The following is a 15,185-nucleotide window of genomic DNA, read 5'->3' on the forward strand; positions in this document are numbered from 1 at the left end:
TTCTAGTAAACTCCAGACTTAAATATCCAATTATGTATGTTACACTTTAACTTGAATACCTAAAGGATACTTCAGTATCAACATAACCAAACAACACTTGTGCTCTACCCCATGCTATTCACTAAATGCCTCCATTTACTATATGCCATAGACTATTTTAAGCTTTTGGGGATACAGTTGATAACAGATATAAAAATCTATCTTCATGGATCTTAAATTCTAGAAGAGACTCAAAAAACACGTAGTTCGAATATGCAGTCTGCCAGATAAGTACCAAGGGGAAAGATATGGTAAAAACAGTGATATGTAATGTCATGATGGGAAACAAGTTGCACTTTCAGGGAAGGTGTACAGAGAAGATACCACTGAGAAATGACATTTGAGTCAAGATTTGAAAATGAAGACTTCGCAATGCAGTTACTGGGGGAAGTACTTACAGGATGGACTGGCAACTGCAAAGACCATAAATGTCTGGAATATCTAAGGAATAACTAGGAGGCAAATTAGGCTGGAGTGGAGTGAACCACAGAGAGAAACAGAGGAGAAGGTGAGAGAAGTCATAGGGGCTAGGGTGATACCCAGGTGATGTATGTAGGCTTTGTAAGCCAGTACAGTAAATTGGGATTTTGTCCTCATCATTTGTCTTCCCACCCCGAGTTAAAATGCAAATTCCATGACAGAAATAATTGTCGGACTAATATGTATATGTAGTCTTATAACTTAAAGGTAATAGTAAATCTTCAAATGAATGAATAATTGAATTGGACAGTTACAATATCCTGAAGGATATAAGAAATAAGCATGATCTCTGCAACACAATTGAATAAAAGAAACCAAAACACTGGTGGTGGCAGGAGATTTGAGATCCAAACTAGATCATTTTCAAGTATAATAATATTGGACTCATCACTTCTTCAACCTCATCTTAAGTTTATCCATCAGATGAGGAGGGTGGTAGTAGGCAGTTTCTGTCTGTATAACAGAGTATGGTTTCATAATTCAGAAGTCATATTAGTGATGGTTTCATAATTCAGAAGTCATATTAGTGATTGCTCTGACACCTAATGGTTATATGTTTATGGAAATTCTGGTATACTTACTATTGTTCTGTGAATTACCTTAAAATTGTTTCTAAGTTGAGGGGAAATGTTCCCTGGATGGGTTGCATGTTTGAAATAGCCATGATAAAACTGTGGTTTGGAGTTCAAGGCCATGTTATAGTAAACATGACGCCCTTCTTCTTACACATGCTGTCATTGTTAGAAGAACCACATTAGTACTCTGAGTTATCAACAGATGACTAGAAACTCCTAACAAACATCATAAGGAGCCAGTACAGAGATTTTCAAAATGGAAAGAAGAAAAGGGTAGGAAGGAAGGAGAGAAAATAGGAAGAGAGGGAGAAAGGGAAGAAGGTCCATTGCAGCCAGATTTTAATGTGGGCAAATAAATTTAGTTTGAAGAGGCTGTTTTTACATTTTGGTAGGATTATGACATGCAGAGGTAGGCTGTATAAGGCCAATAAAAACACCTGACCCTACCACGGAAACCGAAGGAAAACATTAAAATTCAATAAACTGGGCTGGCGCCGTGGTGTAGTGGGTAAAGCTGCTGCCTGCAGTGCTGGCATCCCATATGGGCACCCATTCTAATCGCAGATGCTCCACTTCTGATGCAGTTCTTTGTTATAGCCTGGGAAAGTGGTAGAAGATGGCCAAATCCTTGGGCCCCTGCACCCATGTGGGAGACCCAGAAGAAGCTCCTGGCTCCTCCTGGCTTTGAAATGGCACAGCTAGGGCTGTTGCAGCCATCTGGAAAGTGAACCAGCAGGTGGAAGACTTCTCTGTCTCTCTGCATGTACCTCTCTGTAACTCTGCCTTTCAAATAAATAAATAAATCTTTAAAAAATTCAATAAATTTATAGCTGTATACTTTTTAAAGTTAATAATTTTGTATGGGATATGATTGATGTTATAAATATTCAAATTTTCCTTGGCAGGAAAAAGTTCCCTCATCACTGAAGGAAGTGTAACTAATCAAAGAAAAATTAATCAAATCAGAGAGGCATGAGTTCTGGCTGATATATGGACTATCGTGAAAACATATCCTTATTGTCACACAGGAGCAGAGAAAATATACATTCATAGCACCTCAGGTACTTGATTTTAAAATTGTTATTGAACTTTAAAAAAAAAAGATTTATTCATTTATTTGAAAATCAGAGTTAGAGAGACAGAAACAGAAAGAGAATTCTTCCATCTGGTGGTTCACTCCCCAGATGGCTGTAATGGCTGGAGCTGCACTGATTGGAAACCAGGAACTTGGAGCTTCTTCCAAGTATCCCATGCGGGTCCAGGGGCCTAAGGACTTGGGTCATCTTCTGCTGCTTTCCCATGGCCATAGACAGAGCTGGATGGGCAGTGGAGCAGCTGGGACTTGAAGTGATGCCAATATGGGATGCTGACACTGTAGGCAGCGGCTTTACCTGCTATGCCACAGTGCCAGCCCTATAAAATTGTTAATAAACTTTTAATACCAACTCAGGTAAGGCAAAGTATTTGGCTTGATTTCACACCTGAATGATGTAATATTGGATCACTTTCCAAAAGTAAATAAATTCACAGAAAAAAATCAAATTTATTTGAAAACTAAAAAAGTCATTTTTGTAAACATTTTAACTACTCTATAATTTAAATAAAGAAGAAAGAGTCCAACCTTCTAATATTGTAGCACTGGGATCTGGGCTATAATCTTCAGTCTCACTGAAACAAAAGAAAAATGACATCACTTCCTGTGTATATAATAAATGAAAAAATTAATGCTATAATGAGTACTCAAACAATATATTTCACTTTGTGTTTCTATGGGGGGCAAACTGTTGAAATCCTTTTTAATGCATACTAAACTGATCCTCTGTAAAAAAAAAAAAAAAAAAAAAAAAGAAATTATCAATTCCCAACTTGACTCTCACTGGGATTAAACATGACTGCTCTGATTTCATCATCATTTAAAAAATCATCTATTATTTTTCACTTTATGTTTCTGTGTGGGAGCAAACTGTTGAAATACTTACTTAAGGTATACTAAGCTGATCTTCTGTATATTAAGATAATCGAAAATGAATCTTGATGTGAATGGAAGGGGAGAGGGAGTGGGAAAGGGGAGGGTAGTGGGTGGGAGGGACGGTATGGGGGGGAAGCCATTGTAATCCATAAGTCGTACTTTGGAAATTTATATGCATTAAATAAAAGTTTAAAAAAAAAATTACAGGTTAAGTGAAATAATACCCAGTCTTCATTTGGAAGCAAATCTGTAAAAGTATATTGCTGAAATTTCAAATGGAATAAAAATGATTTCTAATCTAATTTTCCCACTTAAAATTATGATTGAAGTTATATAAAATTATCCTCATCACTATTTTTAGGTGAATAATTCTGTGGCTTTAGAACATTCACATTGTTATGCAACCATCACCACTATCCATCCCCAGTATCCTTACATCTTACTTATTTATAACTCCAAACCACTGAATACTAACGTCTCCTTTCCCTCATTTTCCTTTTCCCTTTCCCCTGGAAACAAACCCTCTATCCTTTCTGATTCTATGAATACTACTACTCGAGGCATAACATATGAGTAGAATCATGGAATATTTCTTTTCTGTGTCTAACATCCCATTAGCATAATATAAAGTGTTCAGTGTTCACATTGTATCATGTGTTGGAATTTCCTTCTTTTTTAAGGCTTAATCTATAGGATGCAGATAACACGTATTGTTTATCCATCCATCCATCAATGGATGTGTAGGATGCTTTCATTATTTGTCTATTGTGAATAATATTATAACATGAGTGTACAAATATCTGTTGCAGTTCCTGCCTTTGATTCTTGTAGACATATACTCAAATTAAAATATTGTATCATATGCTAATTCTATGTTTAGCTTTGAGAGAAAACTCCAAAGTATTTTCTACACTGTGTGCAACATTTTATATTCCCACCAGATTTCCACTGCTATACATCATTACCAGTGTTCTTTCCTTCCTTCCTTCCTTCCTTCCTTCCTTCCTTCCTTCCTTCCTTCCTTCCTTCCTCCCTCCCTCCCTCCCTCCCTCCATTCCTCCCTCCCTCTCTTCCTCCCTCCCTCCATTCCTCCCTTTCTCCCTCCCTCTCTCTCTCCCTCTCTCCCTTCTGCTCCCTCCCTCCCTCCCTCCCTCTCTCCCTCCCTCTCTCCCTTCTGCTCCCTCCCTCCCTCCCTCCCTCCCTCCCTCTCTCCCTTCTGCTCCCTCCCTCCCTCCCTTCCTTCCTTTCCTCTCTCTTACCCTCCTCTCCCCTCTCTTCTCCTCTGCTTTCCTTTCCTTTCTTTTCCTCCTTTCCTTTTCCCTTCATCCCTCCCTTCCTCTTTCCTTCTTTCAATTTCCCTCCAGTTTTTGATATAGCTATCCTAATAGATTTAAAGTGGTACTTTATTGTGAGTTTACTTTTTTTTTCTTTTTCTTTTTTTTTAACTTTTATTTAATGAATATAAATTTCCAAAGTACAGCTTATGGATTACAATGGCTTCCCCCCCATAACGACCCTCCCACTCGCAACCCTCCCCTTTCCTACTCCCTCTCCCCTTCCATTCACATCAAGATTCATTTTCGATTCTCTTTATATACAGAAGATCAGTTTAGCATACATTAAGTAAATTGTGAGTTTAATTTACATTGCTCTAATGTTTAGTGATGTTGAACATTTTTTCATGTGCTTATTAACTATTTTATACCTTCTTTGAAGAAATGGCTAGTTATTCTTTTGCACATTTTTAGTTGGGTTTTTTAATTGTTATTTAGCTATGGGAGCTTTTTACATTATGTTTCAATTTAATATTTCATTTTTTTAAATTTAATATTCACTCATCTCAAATAATTTATAAATTTCTTATGATTACTGCCTTGATCCTTTACTTAAGAATATGCCATTTAATTCCTAATTATTTCTGCTTTTTCAGTTTTCCTTCTGCTTTTGATTTCTAGTTTCATTATGTTGTGAATGGTAAAATGCTTCAAATTATTTCAAACTTTGCAAATTTACTAAGACTCATTTCATGGCCCGAGATATTGTGTATCCTAAGAATGTTTCAGGTGCACTCTAAAAATTGGAATCTACTGTTGTTACATGGAGTGTTCTGTATATGTGTATTAGGTTAAATTGGTCAATAATGTTGTTTATATATAATACTTACTGATACTGTTATTGAACAGTTATTTATTTCTCTCTTCAATTCTACCTGTATTTACTGTGAATATTTTGAATCTCTAGTGTTGTATATGTTTATGATTATTATACATATTTGACAAATTGTTCCTTTATCATTACATAGTGTTTTTTCCTTGTAGTAATTTTTCACTTACAGTTTAGTTTTTCTAATATTAATACAGCTGCCTTTGCTTTCTTCTCATTTTTATTTGTGTTCTTTTTTCATTCTTTCACTTTCAATCAATTGATGTTCTTAATATAAAGTGAATATCTTATGGCAAAAATACAGTTGAATCTCTTTTTAAATTCTATGCTTTCATCTATATCTTTTGACTTAAAATTGCTAATTAATTACTAATAGGAAATAACTTACTTTTGCAAGTTTTCATTTTCTCCTCTACTATTTTTTTGTGTTTAGTTGATGCTTCTTGGTAACTGAATCCATTCAAATTTGTAAAATGTATATAATAACTTTGTTATTACCACAGGAATTACATGTAACATTCTAAAATTTGACAATATTCTTTAAATGGTTAACACATTAAATTGCATACAAAAATCGACTCCGATATAGCTATGCTCCCTACCTCTTTTTCACATTATGGATAGCACCAATTACATCTTTATCAAATGAGAGGATTTTGGTAGCAGCCTTTTGGGCAGAATTGAGGATCATGGGAGGGCCAACCTTCAGTTCATTGTACCTAGGGTTACAGGAACACTGTTCTGGAGACAAGGGGGTCCATTCAGGTACACATATTGGCAGAGATAAAGCTTCATAGCGTTTCTAGAGTTTTCCCCTATTGCCAGTTCCAGGATTCTATGCACTATTTTCATACCATATATCTTTTCCATTCAAGCAATTATTTTTACATGTTATATTGCCTGGGGTTGTCTAAGAAATGAATTAATTAGTCCTGTGGTCATTCAATCCGCAGTGCTAGATCATATTTGGTACCAACAGCTTTGCAAACCAGGACAGCTTAAGGATGTGCCAAGGTTGACTTTGTGTGCTGCCTGCTGCTGAGATGGACCTGCAGCCTGAGGTTGTTGCAGCCAAGCTTAGTTGATGCTGGCCCATATTAAGTCCAATTGGCTGGGATCACAGACATCCACGTGGACCCAGAGCATGTCTGGTGGTTTCATCAGCTGACCCTGACCTGGGGACAATAATCAATAGTATCTGCCCAGCAATATTTTATCATTTCCAAGACACAAAGTTGTGCTTACTTTGGTGACCTACTCTCCATCACTTTGAATCTCTTTCTTTGTTTGCCCACAGTTGGTGGAGGGGTGATGAAACCGTCTCTTGGCAACCTAGACAAATACTAAGCTGGGTCGCAACTGAGACTCATAGCTACAAGGCCCTGTGCTGCCTTGCAGATGCACATCTCATCTATGCTGCAAGAGGCTGGGGATGTTGAAGGATAAAGCATTCATCCATTCCACCAAGGTATATATCTCTACCTGATGTCACTGCTGATCTAGATGCTATGTCTATGAGCATCGCCTTGTGATAGAGACTTTTGGACTTTACCTTGTCCTGGGACTCACAGTGCTAGACCTGGTTTTAAACTTCAAGGAAAAGTCCTAAGTTCACTTTCCCACTCTATTCCCAGTAGTGGTTGTTCTGCTTTTCTGTCTTCCAGAGATTGGGGTGGGGGTGGTAGAAGTAGTCCTTTGTTTGCTCAGGACAACATTAAGTTCAGTCATACTTGAATCTCACAATAACGGCTCAGTGCAGTTTCAGAGTATATGTCAGGCCTGTGTGATTCTGGACATGAGAGAGACCAAAATGATTCCATTCCACCAGGGCACAGGGCTCTATCTGATGGTGATTCTGAGCTGTGAAGGCAAAGTCTTAATAGAGTTTCCTCACCTTACTCCCCCATATCAAGGCCTTTCAGTGTGGTCTGTTACAGATTAGGGAATGTGAAGGAGGTAGTCTCTTTGACAAAGCCTAGGTCCTCCGGTATTGGTCTAGGGGCAGAGGCCGTGGGGCTTTGTCTTACTCCAGGTTTCACCATAAAAGGCCTGAGACTTAGTTTCAAGTCTAAGGTGTGGACTTTATTCCCTTTCACTCTTCCTAGTAAGAAGTGTCTCCCATGTCCACCTGGGGAAGGAGTGATTTGGCAACTCTTTCCTTCCTGACTTCTTCAATGTGTTTTCTTATGACACCAAACTAGGCACTGGAGGCTTTTATCTGACATCCTTGGTTCTTATGAGGATGACCTGATGTCACAATATATATAGCTGTTCAAATTGTTAACTTTGTGGGGGATTACTGAAGCTTTGTCACCATCTTACTCCAACCTTGAATAACATTCTTTACCATTTCTTGTAAGGTGGGTCAAAGTGTTAATGGATAGGCATTTTTTTTCTTTTGTCTTGGTATGTCCTAATCTCTAACTTTTGAAGGACTTTTTTTCCTGGATACAATTATTGTTTGAAGTGTTTTGTTTTACATTTAGCTCTTTAAATATAACATCTACTCTCTCTTGGCTTTCAAAATTTAAGCTAAGATTCACTGATAATCTTAAGAGTCCTTGCACATGATAAGTCCTCTTTCTGCTTTTTTCTGTCTTCTGACAATTCAATTACAAAAGGTCTTGGAGTGATCATTTTTTGTCTATTCTATTTGGAATTTATTGGCCTTCCTGTTTTCTTCTTTTTGTAAATCTAGGTCTTCAAATGGAGTTTTCAGCCTGCTTTTCCTCAAAAATATCTCTGTTGGCTTCTCAAAGTCTTCTTATAATCACATAATACATACATTGGTCTGCTTTGTGGTGTCTCCAAAATCTCCTTAGCCTCTCTCTGCTATTCCTCAGTCTTACTTAATTTTGCATGTCAGATTTGATAATTTCAAGTGAATGCCTTGAAGTTCATATAGTTTCTTCTCTCCATCCACATTTGCAAGTGAAACTATCTACTGAATCTTTCAGTTCCATTATTATATTCTTTAGCTCTAGGCTCTGTGCTTATCATTTCTTTTGTTGATATTCTCATAGCTTATGTTTTCCTATAGAACTTACTTAAAGAAGCTATCTTTAAGCAGAGAATATTTTTTAAATTAAAATTAACAGTACCATAAAATACATATTTAAGGGATATTCTATTTTGTTTTTCTATGTGTATACATTATATAATATTCAATAAGTGACAATATATTTATCTTTTCAAGTATTTAACATTTCATTATAGTGTAAACATCCAAAATCATATCATCTAGCTTTTAAGTACAGAAATATACAGTACACTAGTATTACCGAGAGTGAATTTATTATATCTAACTATAACTAAGTAATGGTTAATCAACCTTTCCCCATCTTGCCCTCTTCTTTTTCCTCTCCATTCTCAGGTAATGGCCATTATTCATTTAACTTCTATCAGATCACTATTGATTATACTTCACATTTGGGTGAGATCATGTGATGTTTGTCTTTTTGTACTTTGTTTATTCATACACTTAACATATTGACATCCATTTCCATCCACCTTGTTGCAAAGGACAAGGTTGCATCCTTTTTATAATTGAGTAGTATTCCATTGTAGGTATGTACCAAATTTTTTTAATTCACTCATCACTATATGGAGTTTTAAGTTGTTTCTATTTCTTGGCTGTTGTGAATAGTGCTGCAATAAACATGGAAGCACTGTTATCTCTTCCACAGATGGATGTATTTTTTTTTTTTTTGACAGGCAGAGTAGACAGTGAGAGACAGAGACAGAGAGAAAGTTCTTCCTTTTCCATTGGTTCACTCCCCAATGGCTGCTGTGGCTGGCCCACTGCGGCCAGTGCACCATGCTGATCCGAAGCCAGGAGCCAGGTGCTTCTCCTGGTCTCCCATGCGGGTGCAGGGCCCAAGGACCTGGGCCATCCTCCACTGCACTGCCAGGCCACAGCAGAGAGCTGGCTGGAAGAGGGGCAACTGGCGCACCGCACTGATCTGAAGCCCGGAGCCAGGTGCTTCTCCTGGTCTCCCATGCAGTACATGGCCCAAGGACTTGGGCAATCCTCCACTGTACTCCCGGGCCACTTCAGAGAGCTGGACTGGAAGAGGGGCAACTGGGACAGAATCTGGTGCCCTGACTGGGACTAGAACCTGGTGTGCCGGTGCTGCAGGCAGAGGATTAGCCTATTGAGCCGCGATGCTGGTTAGATGAATGTATTTTTAAAAATATCTTTTCCAGCTGTTTTTAGAAGTTCCTCAATGTTTTCCAAAGTATATAAAGAATATCTTGGCATTGTTTCACAGTAGTAAAGAAGAATGCACGGGAATGCCCAAATGATACACTGTCTCAAGCTTCTGGTTCTGCCTTTTCTCTTAAACACTGCTATGGCTTTTATCTAGTTCTTTGATTCTCTTGGATCCTTCCTCAAAACTCAGTGTCTTCAAGTATCCCTTACAAATCTCATATAATTTCTCTACTTTTGCCTTGTCAAAAATCTTCAGAAGGTAATCAACTATAATATGGGTTATCTATTTAAAATAGAAAGTCAGTAGATTAAATGAAGTGCTTGAGTAAATATTCTTGTAATATATTTTCTGATACCGGTCCTGACTCCAAATATGATGGTTATTTCCAATACATGTACTTTTTCCATACCAATTCTCCAATATCAATTAAGACTCCAGCATTTCAGTTCTGAGCTCATGTGAAGTTATCACAGACCCCTGACTAAAACTGCCACCATTTAGAGGCCATTCACAAATGGGGTATCAGACAACTTACACTTCTGAATAGAAGACTCATAGAACTCAGGAAAGTGCTCTGCTTGCATTGTCAGTTTATTTTAAATGTGCCTGAAGAACACCCAAATGGGAAATATGCATAAAGCAGGTTATCAGAGGTGAGAGAGCAGAATTTCCACACCAACTGCAGAGGCAGCATTTTCCCAGCTCCTTGAAGTGTTCCCTCTCCTGAATGCTTCCCCAACTCTGTCACCGAAGATTTTTTCTTTCGAAGTTTCAACTTTATTTTTTGAAAACATGTGGTTCATTTAAATATTAACCAGATATACAACTAGAGGTAAAAAAATTCAGGTGATTTTTATTTTTTATTTTTGGACTAAGAATGGAAGGGTTCAGGCAACACACAAAGCTAAGTGTTCTGCAACTCCAGTGATATATTTTATCCTTGGTATCATCTTTCTTTTCCATCAATTCTCATGTTAGTGTGATATTAATACACAGAGAACAAAATCAATGTAGTTCACATTTATAACACTAAGAATATAATGATACTTCCTTTCCTCCCTCCTGCTCATTTTCTTTTTGTTTTCTTTTCTTTCTTTCCTTACTTTCTCCTTCCTTGCTTAAATTTTTTAAGATATATTTTATTTACTTGAAAGGTGGAGTTATGGGGTGGGGAGGAGAGAGAGACTTAAACCATTGGTTCACTCCCCAGATGACTGCAATGGCCAGGGCTGGGCAAGGCCCAAGCTAGCAGCCAGGAGCTTCTTATGGGTCTAGCACGTGGGTGCAGGTGTTTGAAGAGCTGGGGCATCTTGTGCTGCTTACCCAGGCACATTAGTAGGGAGCTGAATTGAAAGTGGAGCAGACTGGTCTTGAACTGGCACCCACAGAGGATGCTGGCTGGCACTGCAGGCAGCAGCTTAACCTCCTATGCCATAATGCCAGCCCCTCTTCCTTAATTTTTGATTTACATCATAGTCAAAATTTTAATTGAAGCCATAATCATGTGTGTTCAATTCATGGGTTTCTTCAGGGACATTTCTTGGTATTTCCTTGAGTGGGCCATATTTCCCTGTTTTTCCACATGCCTAATGATCTTCTGTTGAAATTTAGAAAGTAAAATAAATAAAAATAAATAAATCTTCTAATTTCTGAAGTTTGATATATAAGACCTTTACTAATTAGTAGAACCCTTGGCCTTGGGCACAGTCTAAATTAGAGCCTTCAGATATTTCCAGGTCTTTTATTGGCATATATTTTTTTTTCTGAGCCTATGTATATAAGTTGCTTTTCTAATGTTCAATTCTTCAGGACTGATTTTAAATAACTCATTTTCTCAAACAGTCTCACCCTGCTTCTTTTCAAGGATACAAAATTCTATGAGGGATCTTGAAAGAGTTCATGGAAAATAGGTTTAAAAGATAATTTTAATTTTTAAAAGATAATATTTTTTTTTTAACTTTTATTTAATGAATATACGTTTCCAAAGTACGAATAATGGATTACTATGGCTTCCCCCCCATACCGTCCCTCCCACCCGCAACCCTCCCCTTTCCCACTCCCTCTCCCCTTCCATTCACATCAAGATTCATTTTCAATTATCTTAATATACAGAAGATCAGCTTAGTATACATTAAGTAAGGATTTCAACAGTTTGCTCCCACACAGAAACATAAAGTGAAAAATAATAGATGATTTTTTTTAATGATGATGAAATCAGATCAGACCTATTGTCATGTTTAATCCCAGTGAGAGTCAAGTTGGGAGTTGATAGTTTCTATTCTTTTTTTTTTTTTTTTTTTTTTTTTTTTTTTTTTTTTTTTTTTACAGAGGATCAGTTTAGTATGCATTAAGTAAAGATTTCAACAGTTTGCACCCCCATAGAAACACAAAGTGAAATATATTATTTGAGTACTCGTTATAGCATTAAATCTCAATGCACAGCACATTAATGACAGAGATCCTACATGAGGAGTAAGTGCACAGTGACTCCTGTTGTTGACTTTACCAATTGACACTCCTGTCTATGGCATCAGTAATCTCCCTATGCTCCAGTCATGAGTTTCCAAGGCTATGGAAGCCCCTTGAGTTCTCCGACTCTTATCTTGTTTAGACAAGGTCATAGTCAAAGTGGAGGTTCTCTCCTCCCTTCAGAGAAAGGTACCTCCTTCTTTGAAGACCTGTTCTTTTCACTGAGATCTCACTCACAGAGATCTTTTGCCAGAGTGTCTTGGCTTTCCATGCCTGAAATACTCTCATGGGCTTTTCAGCCAGATCTGAATGCCTTTAGGGCTGATTCTGAGGCCAGAGTGCTATTTAGGGCATCTGCCATTCTATGAGTCTGCTGAGTATCTCACTTCCCATGTTGGATCACTCTCCCCTTTATTTATTCTATCGGTTAGTGTTAGCAGGTACTAGACTTGCTTATGTGCTCCCTTTGACTCTTAGTCCTTTCATTATGATCAATTGCGAACTGAAATTGATCACTTGGACTAGTGAGATGGCATTGGTACATGCCACCTTGATGGGATTAAATTGGAGTCCCCTGGTATGTTTCTAACTCTACCATTTGGGGCAAGTCAGCTTGAGCATGTCCCAAATTATATATCTCTCCCCATTGATCGCCAGGGTTGATTCGGCTGATCTGGCTGGCTAGGCGGGTGTCCCCTTCCTCCCTCACCGCTCCATGTGCGTCCCTCCCGAAGCTGCGCGCTCGGTCGAAGAGGACGACCATCCCCGCTAGAGGAGGACCGGTCTTCGGTCAAGGGTATACGAGTAGCTGCGCTCCCCTGCTAGAACCTCCAAACAAGCTCTCAAGATAATATTTTTTAAAAATATATTTTAATTTCTAAAGATAATTTTGTTCTGATGCAACACTCTTGGAAATCCATGCAGATATCTTCGAAAAGTTAATTGAAATGATTATTATGCAAACATCATGAATATCAATGTTCTGGCCTCAAAATAAACTTATTTTTAAACTCTATTATCCCCATATGCTTTTCAAAATGCCTTCATATTATATTTCACTTATCCTAATCTCATTCCAAATGTTTCTGTGGGTATGAATTTTTTCTCATGTTTTCATGCGTTTTGGCACCTATCAACTCTAGTCTGCACTTTCCAGGCTTATATCCAGCTATGTCACCATTGTCACTGTAAGGTACTCATCAGGTGAGACAAAAATAATGTCCTTAGACAGCCTGTATGCATTCCAAAATACTACAAAAAGAGGTTCGATTCTGCTTTTCCCCTCCTGAGGGAAGATGCCGTGAATCGGGCACATCCCTTTGAAATGTGCTATGATGTGCTGCGAGAGGTACAGTAAGAATTAAGTAAACACCTAAAACAATTGTTTACCATTTTCAATGTAACATTTTCTTTAATGTTACTTTTCATTGCTATAGGTATTTGACTGCTTTCTAGATTGTTTCTATATAATGTTGATAACATAAAAGCAGCTTATATATGTTTACAGTTTATAGACAATTTATAGTTTTTCCCCCCATGAGAAAATAGTGACCTGAAACTTCTACATACTATCTTTGTCTAACTTTATATTTAGCCAGCATTTTCTGTGCTCCTGTCTATTTCATTGATGTAAACAATAGAGAGATGCCTGCATAACATATACAGTCCACACATTGATCTTACGGTCATGCAAACTTATATTGTCTTCCTCTTTTGTAAATGCTATTCATACTTAAAAGTTCACATCAACCATTATTGATTCCTATAATTCATCTCTAAATGCTCCAACTTACATTTCTCCCTCTTTTCATTGTATTGCTCCATTAGGCAGTGCTATATAGTGGAAAACTCAGCTCACCTAAGGGGGCTAAGCAGGAATATTTTTGTGCAAATAGTTCATATCATATGGTTGACCAAATGCCTATCTCTTTGGTTAAAAAAATACTGACAAATACTTGATCCAAGACACCAATACAATAGACAGAAGTTGTAAGACAATGATGAGTGAGCCAGGTAACTAGAAATGGTGAAACAGATTAATATGACACTTAGGAATTATCATCCATAGTGTGGAGGCAAAGGAGGTAAGAATAAGAATTGAGGGAAAATTTACTTTGAAAACTTGCTCAATTACAGTTTTGCCATGGGCATTATCCTTCCCTTAAGCATTGCTTTCATCTCAGATTTTTACATCAATATTAGTTTATTTTCATATACCTGACAGTTGAAATGAAATCTTCTTGGTTGTATGAAGATGAACTCATAATTCTATGTAGTAAGTAATGTGTTGGTTCAGCAACAACAACCCTTTCTTCCTTCTGGAAAGAAAAATGCAAATCATGTATTATACTAAATAGGGCTTGATATGTACATTCTCATCTGTGGGCATATTTTGTAGTCTACAGGTTAATGCGACAAAGTTTTAGAGATTTCATAAAAGATGGATGAATCCTATAATTGATATTAAAATATATCTTCCGAATATAATTCTTTTGAAATGGCTCAGTACAGATGCACTAAATTAAGAAGTAGAGAATATAATTTTCCATTTCTAAGCTTTAAAAATATTTAAGATCATATTTATATAAAAAAGAATGACACAGATAAAACTCTCATCAATTCAGAAGCATGCCAGGTCAATAATATTATCACAAATTCTAATATATTTGTTGGGAGGTCATGTGTGCTTTGCTTTTTCTAGAAAGATGTATTTTAATTATTTGAAAGAGTTACAGAGAGAGGGAGACAGATAGAGAAAAAGAGAGAGAGAGAGAGAGAGGGAAAGAGAGAGGGAGAGAGAGAATGAATCTTCCATTTGCTGGTTTACTCCCTGGCAACAGCCTAGGTCAGGTCAGACCTAAGCCAGGAGCCTGGAGCTTCTTCTCGATCTCCCATGTGTTTGCAGGTGCCTAAGCACTTGGGCTATCTACCACTGCTATCCCAGGCACATTAGCAGGCAGCTGGATTGGAAGTGGAGCATCTGGGACTTGAACTGGTATTCACATGGGATGCTGACATTGCATGCAGAGGCTTTAACCACTTTACCACAACTCCTCATGTGTGCTTTTAAACTGAGTGGAGTTATATTTGTTCTTCTGCTATCATTCATCTAAGCTTTCAAGTAATTATGAAATGTGTAATCAAGAGAACTGTCCTATCAGGAAATCCTAAATTATATATTCACCAAAAATACACATACGGTACAGATTTTTGGACAGGGATAAACCTCAAGGGTCATTGAGGATCAGATAATCATTTGAGGGTGTTTGATAGATG

The 15,185-nt window shown here is 37.5% G+C and overlaps 1 protein-coding gene across 1 annotated transcript in view; it reads right to left on the minus strand.

Annotated features, from left to right (window-relative positions):
• The window catches only part of FSIP2 (fibrous sheath interacting protein 2), a 123,740-nt gene that overhangs the window by 6,397 nt on the left and 102,158 nt on the right, over positions 1-15,185 (minus strand). Inside the window, 2 exon segments of the mRNA XM_089329034.1 lie at positions 2,716-2,762; positions 14,127-14,227. Of these exon segments, the coding sequence (XP_089185160.1) occupies positions 2,716-2,762; positions 14,127-14,227 (148 nt within the window).

The sequence above is a fragment of the Oryctolagus cuniculus genome, chromosome 3, assembly GCF_051225735.1.
Source record: "Oryctolagus cuniculus isolate XC-2025 breed Fujian yellow rabbit chromosome 3, ASM5122573v1, whole genome shotgun sequence".
Lineage (NCBI taxonomy): Eukaryota > Metazoa > Chordata > Mammalia > Lagomorpha > Leporidae > Oryctolagus > Oryctolagus cuniculus.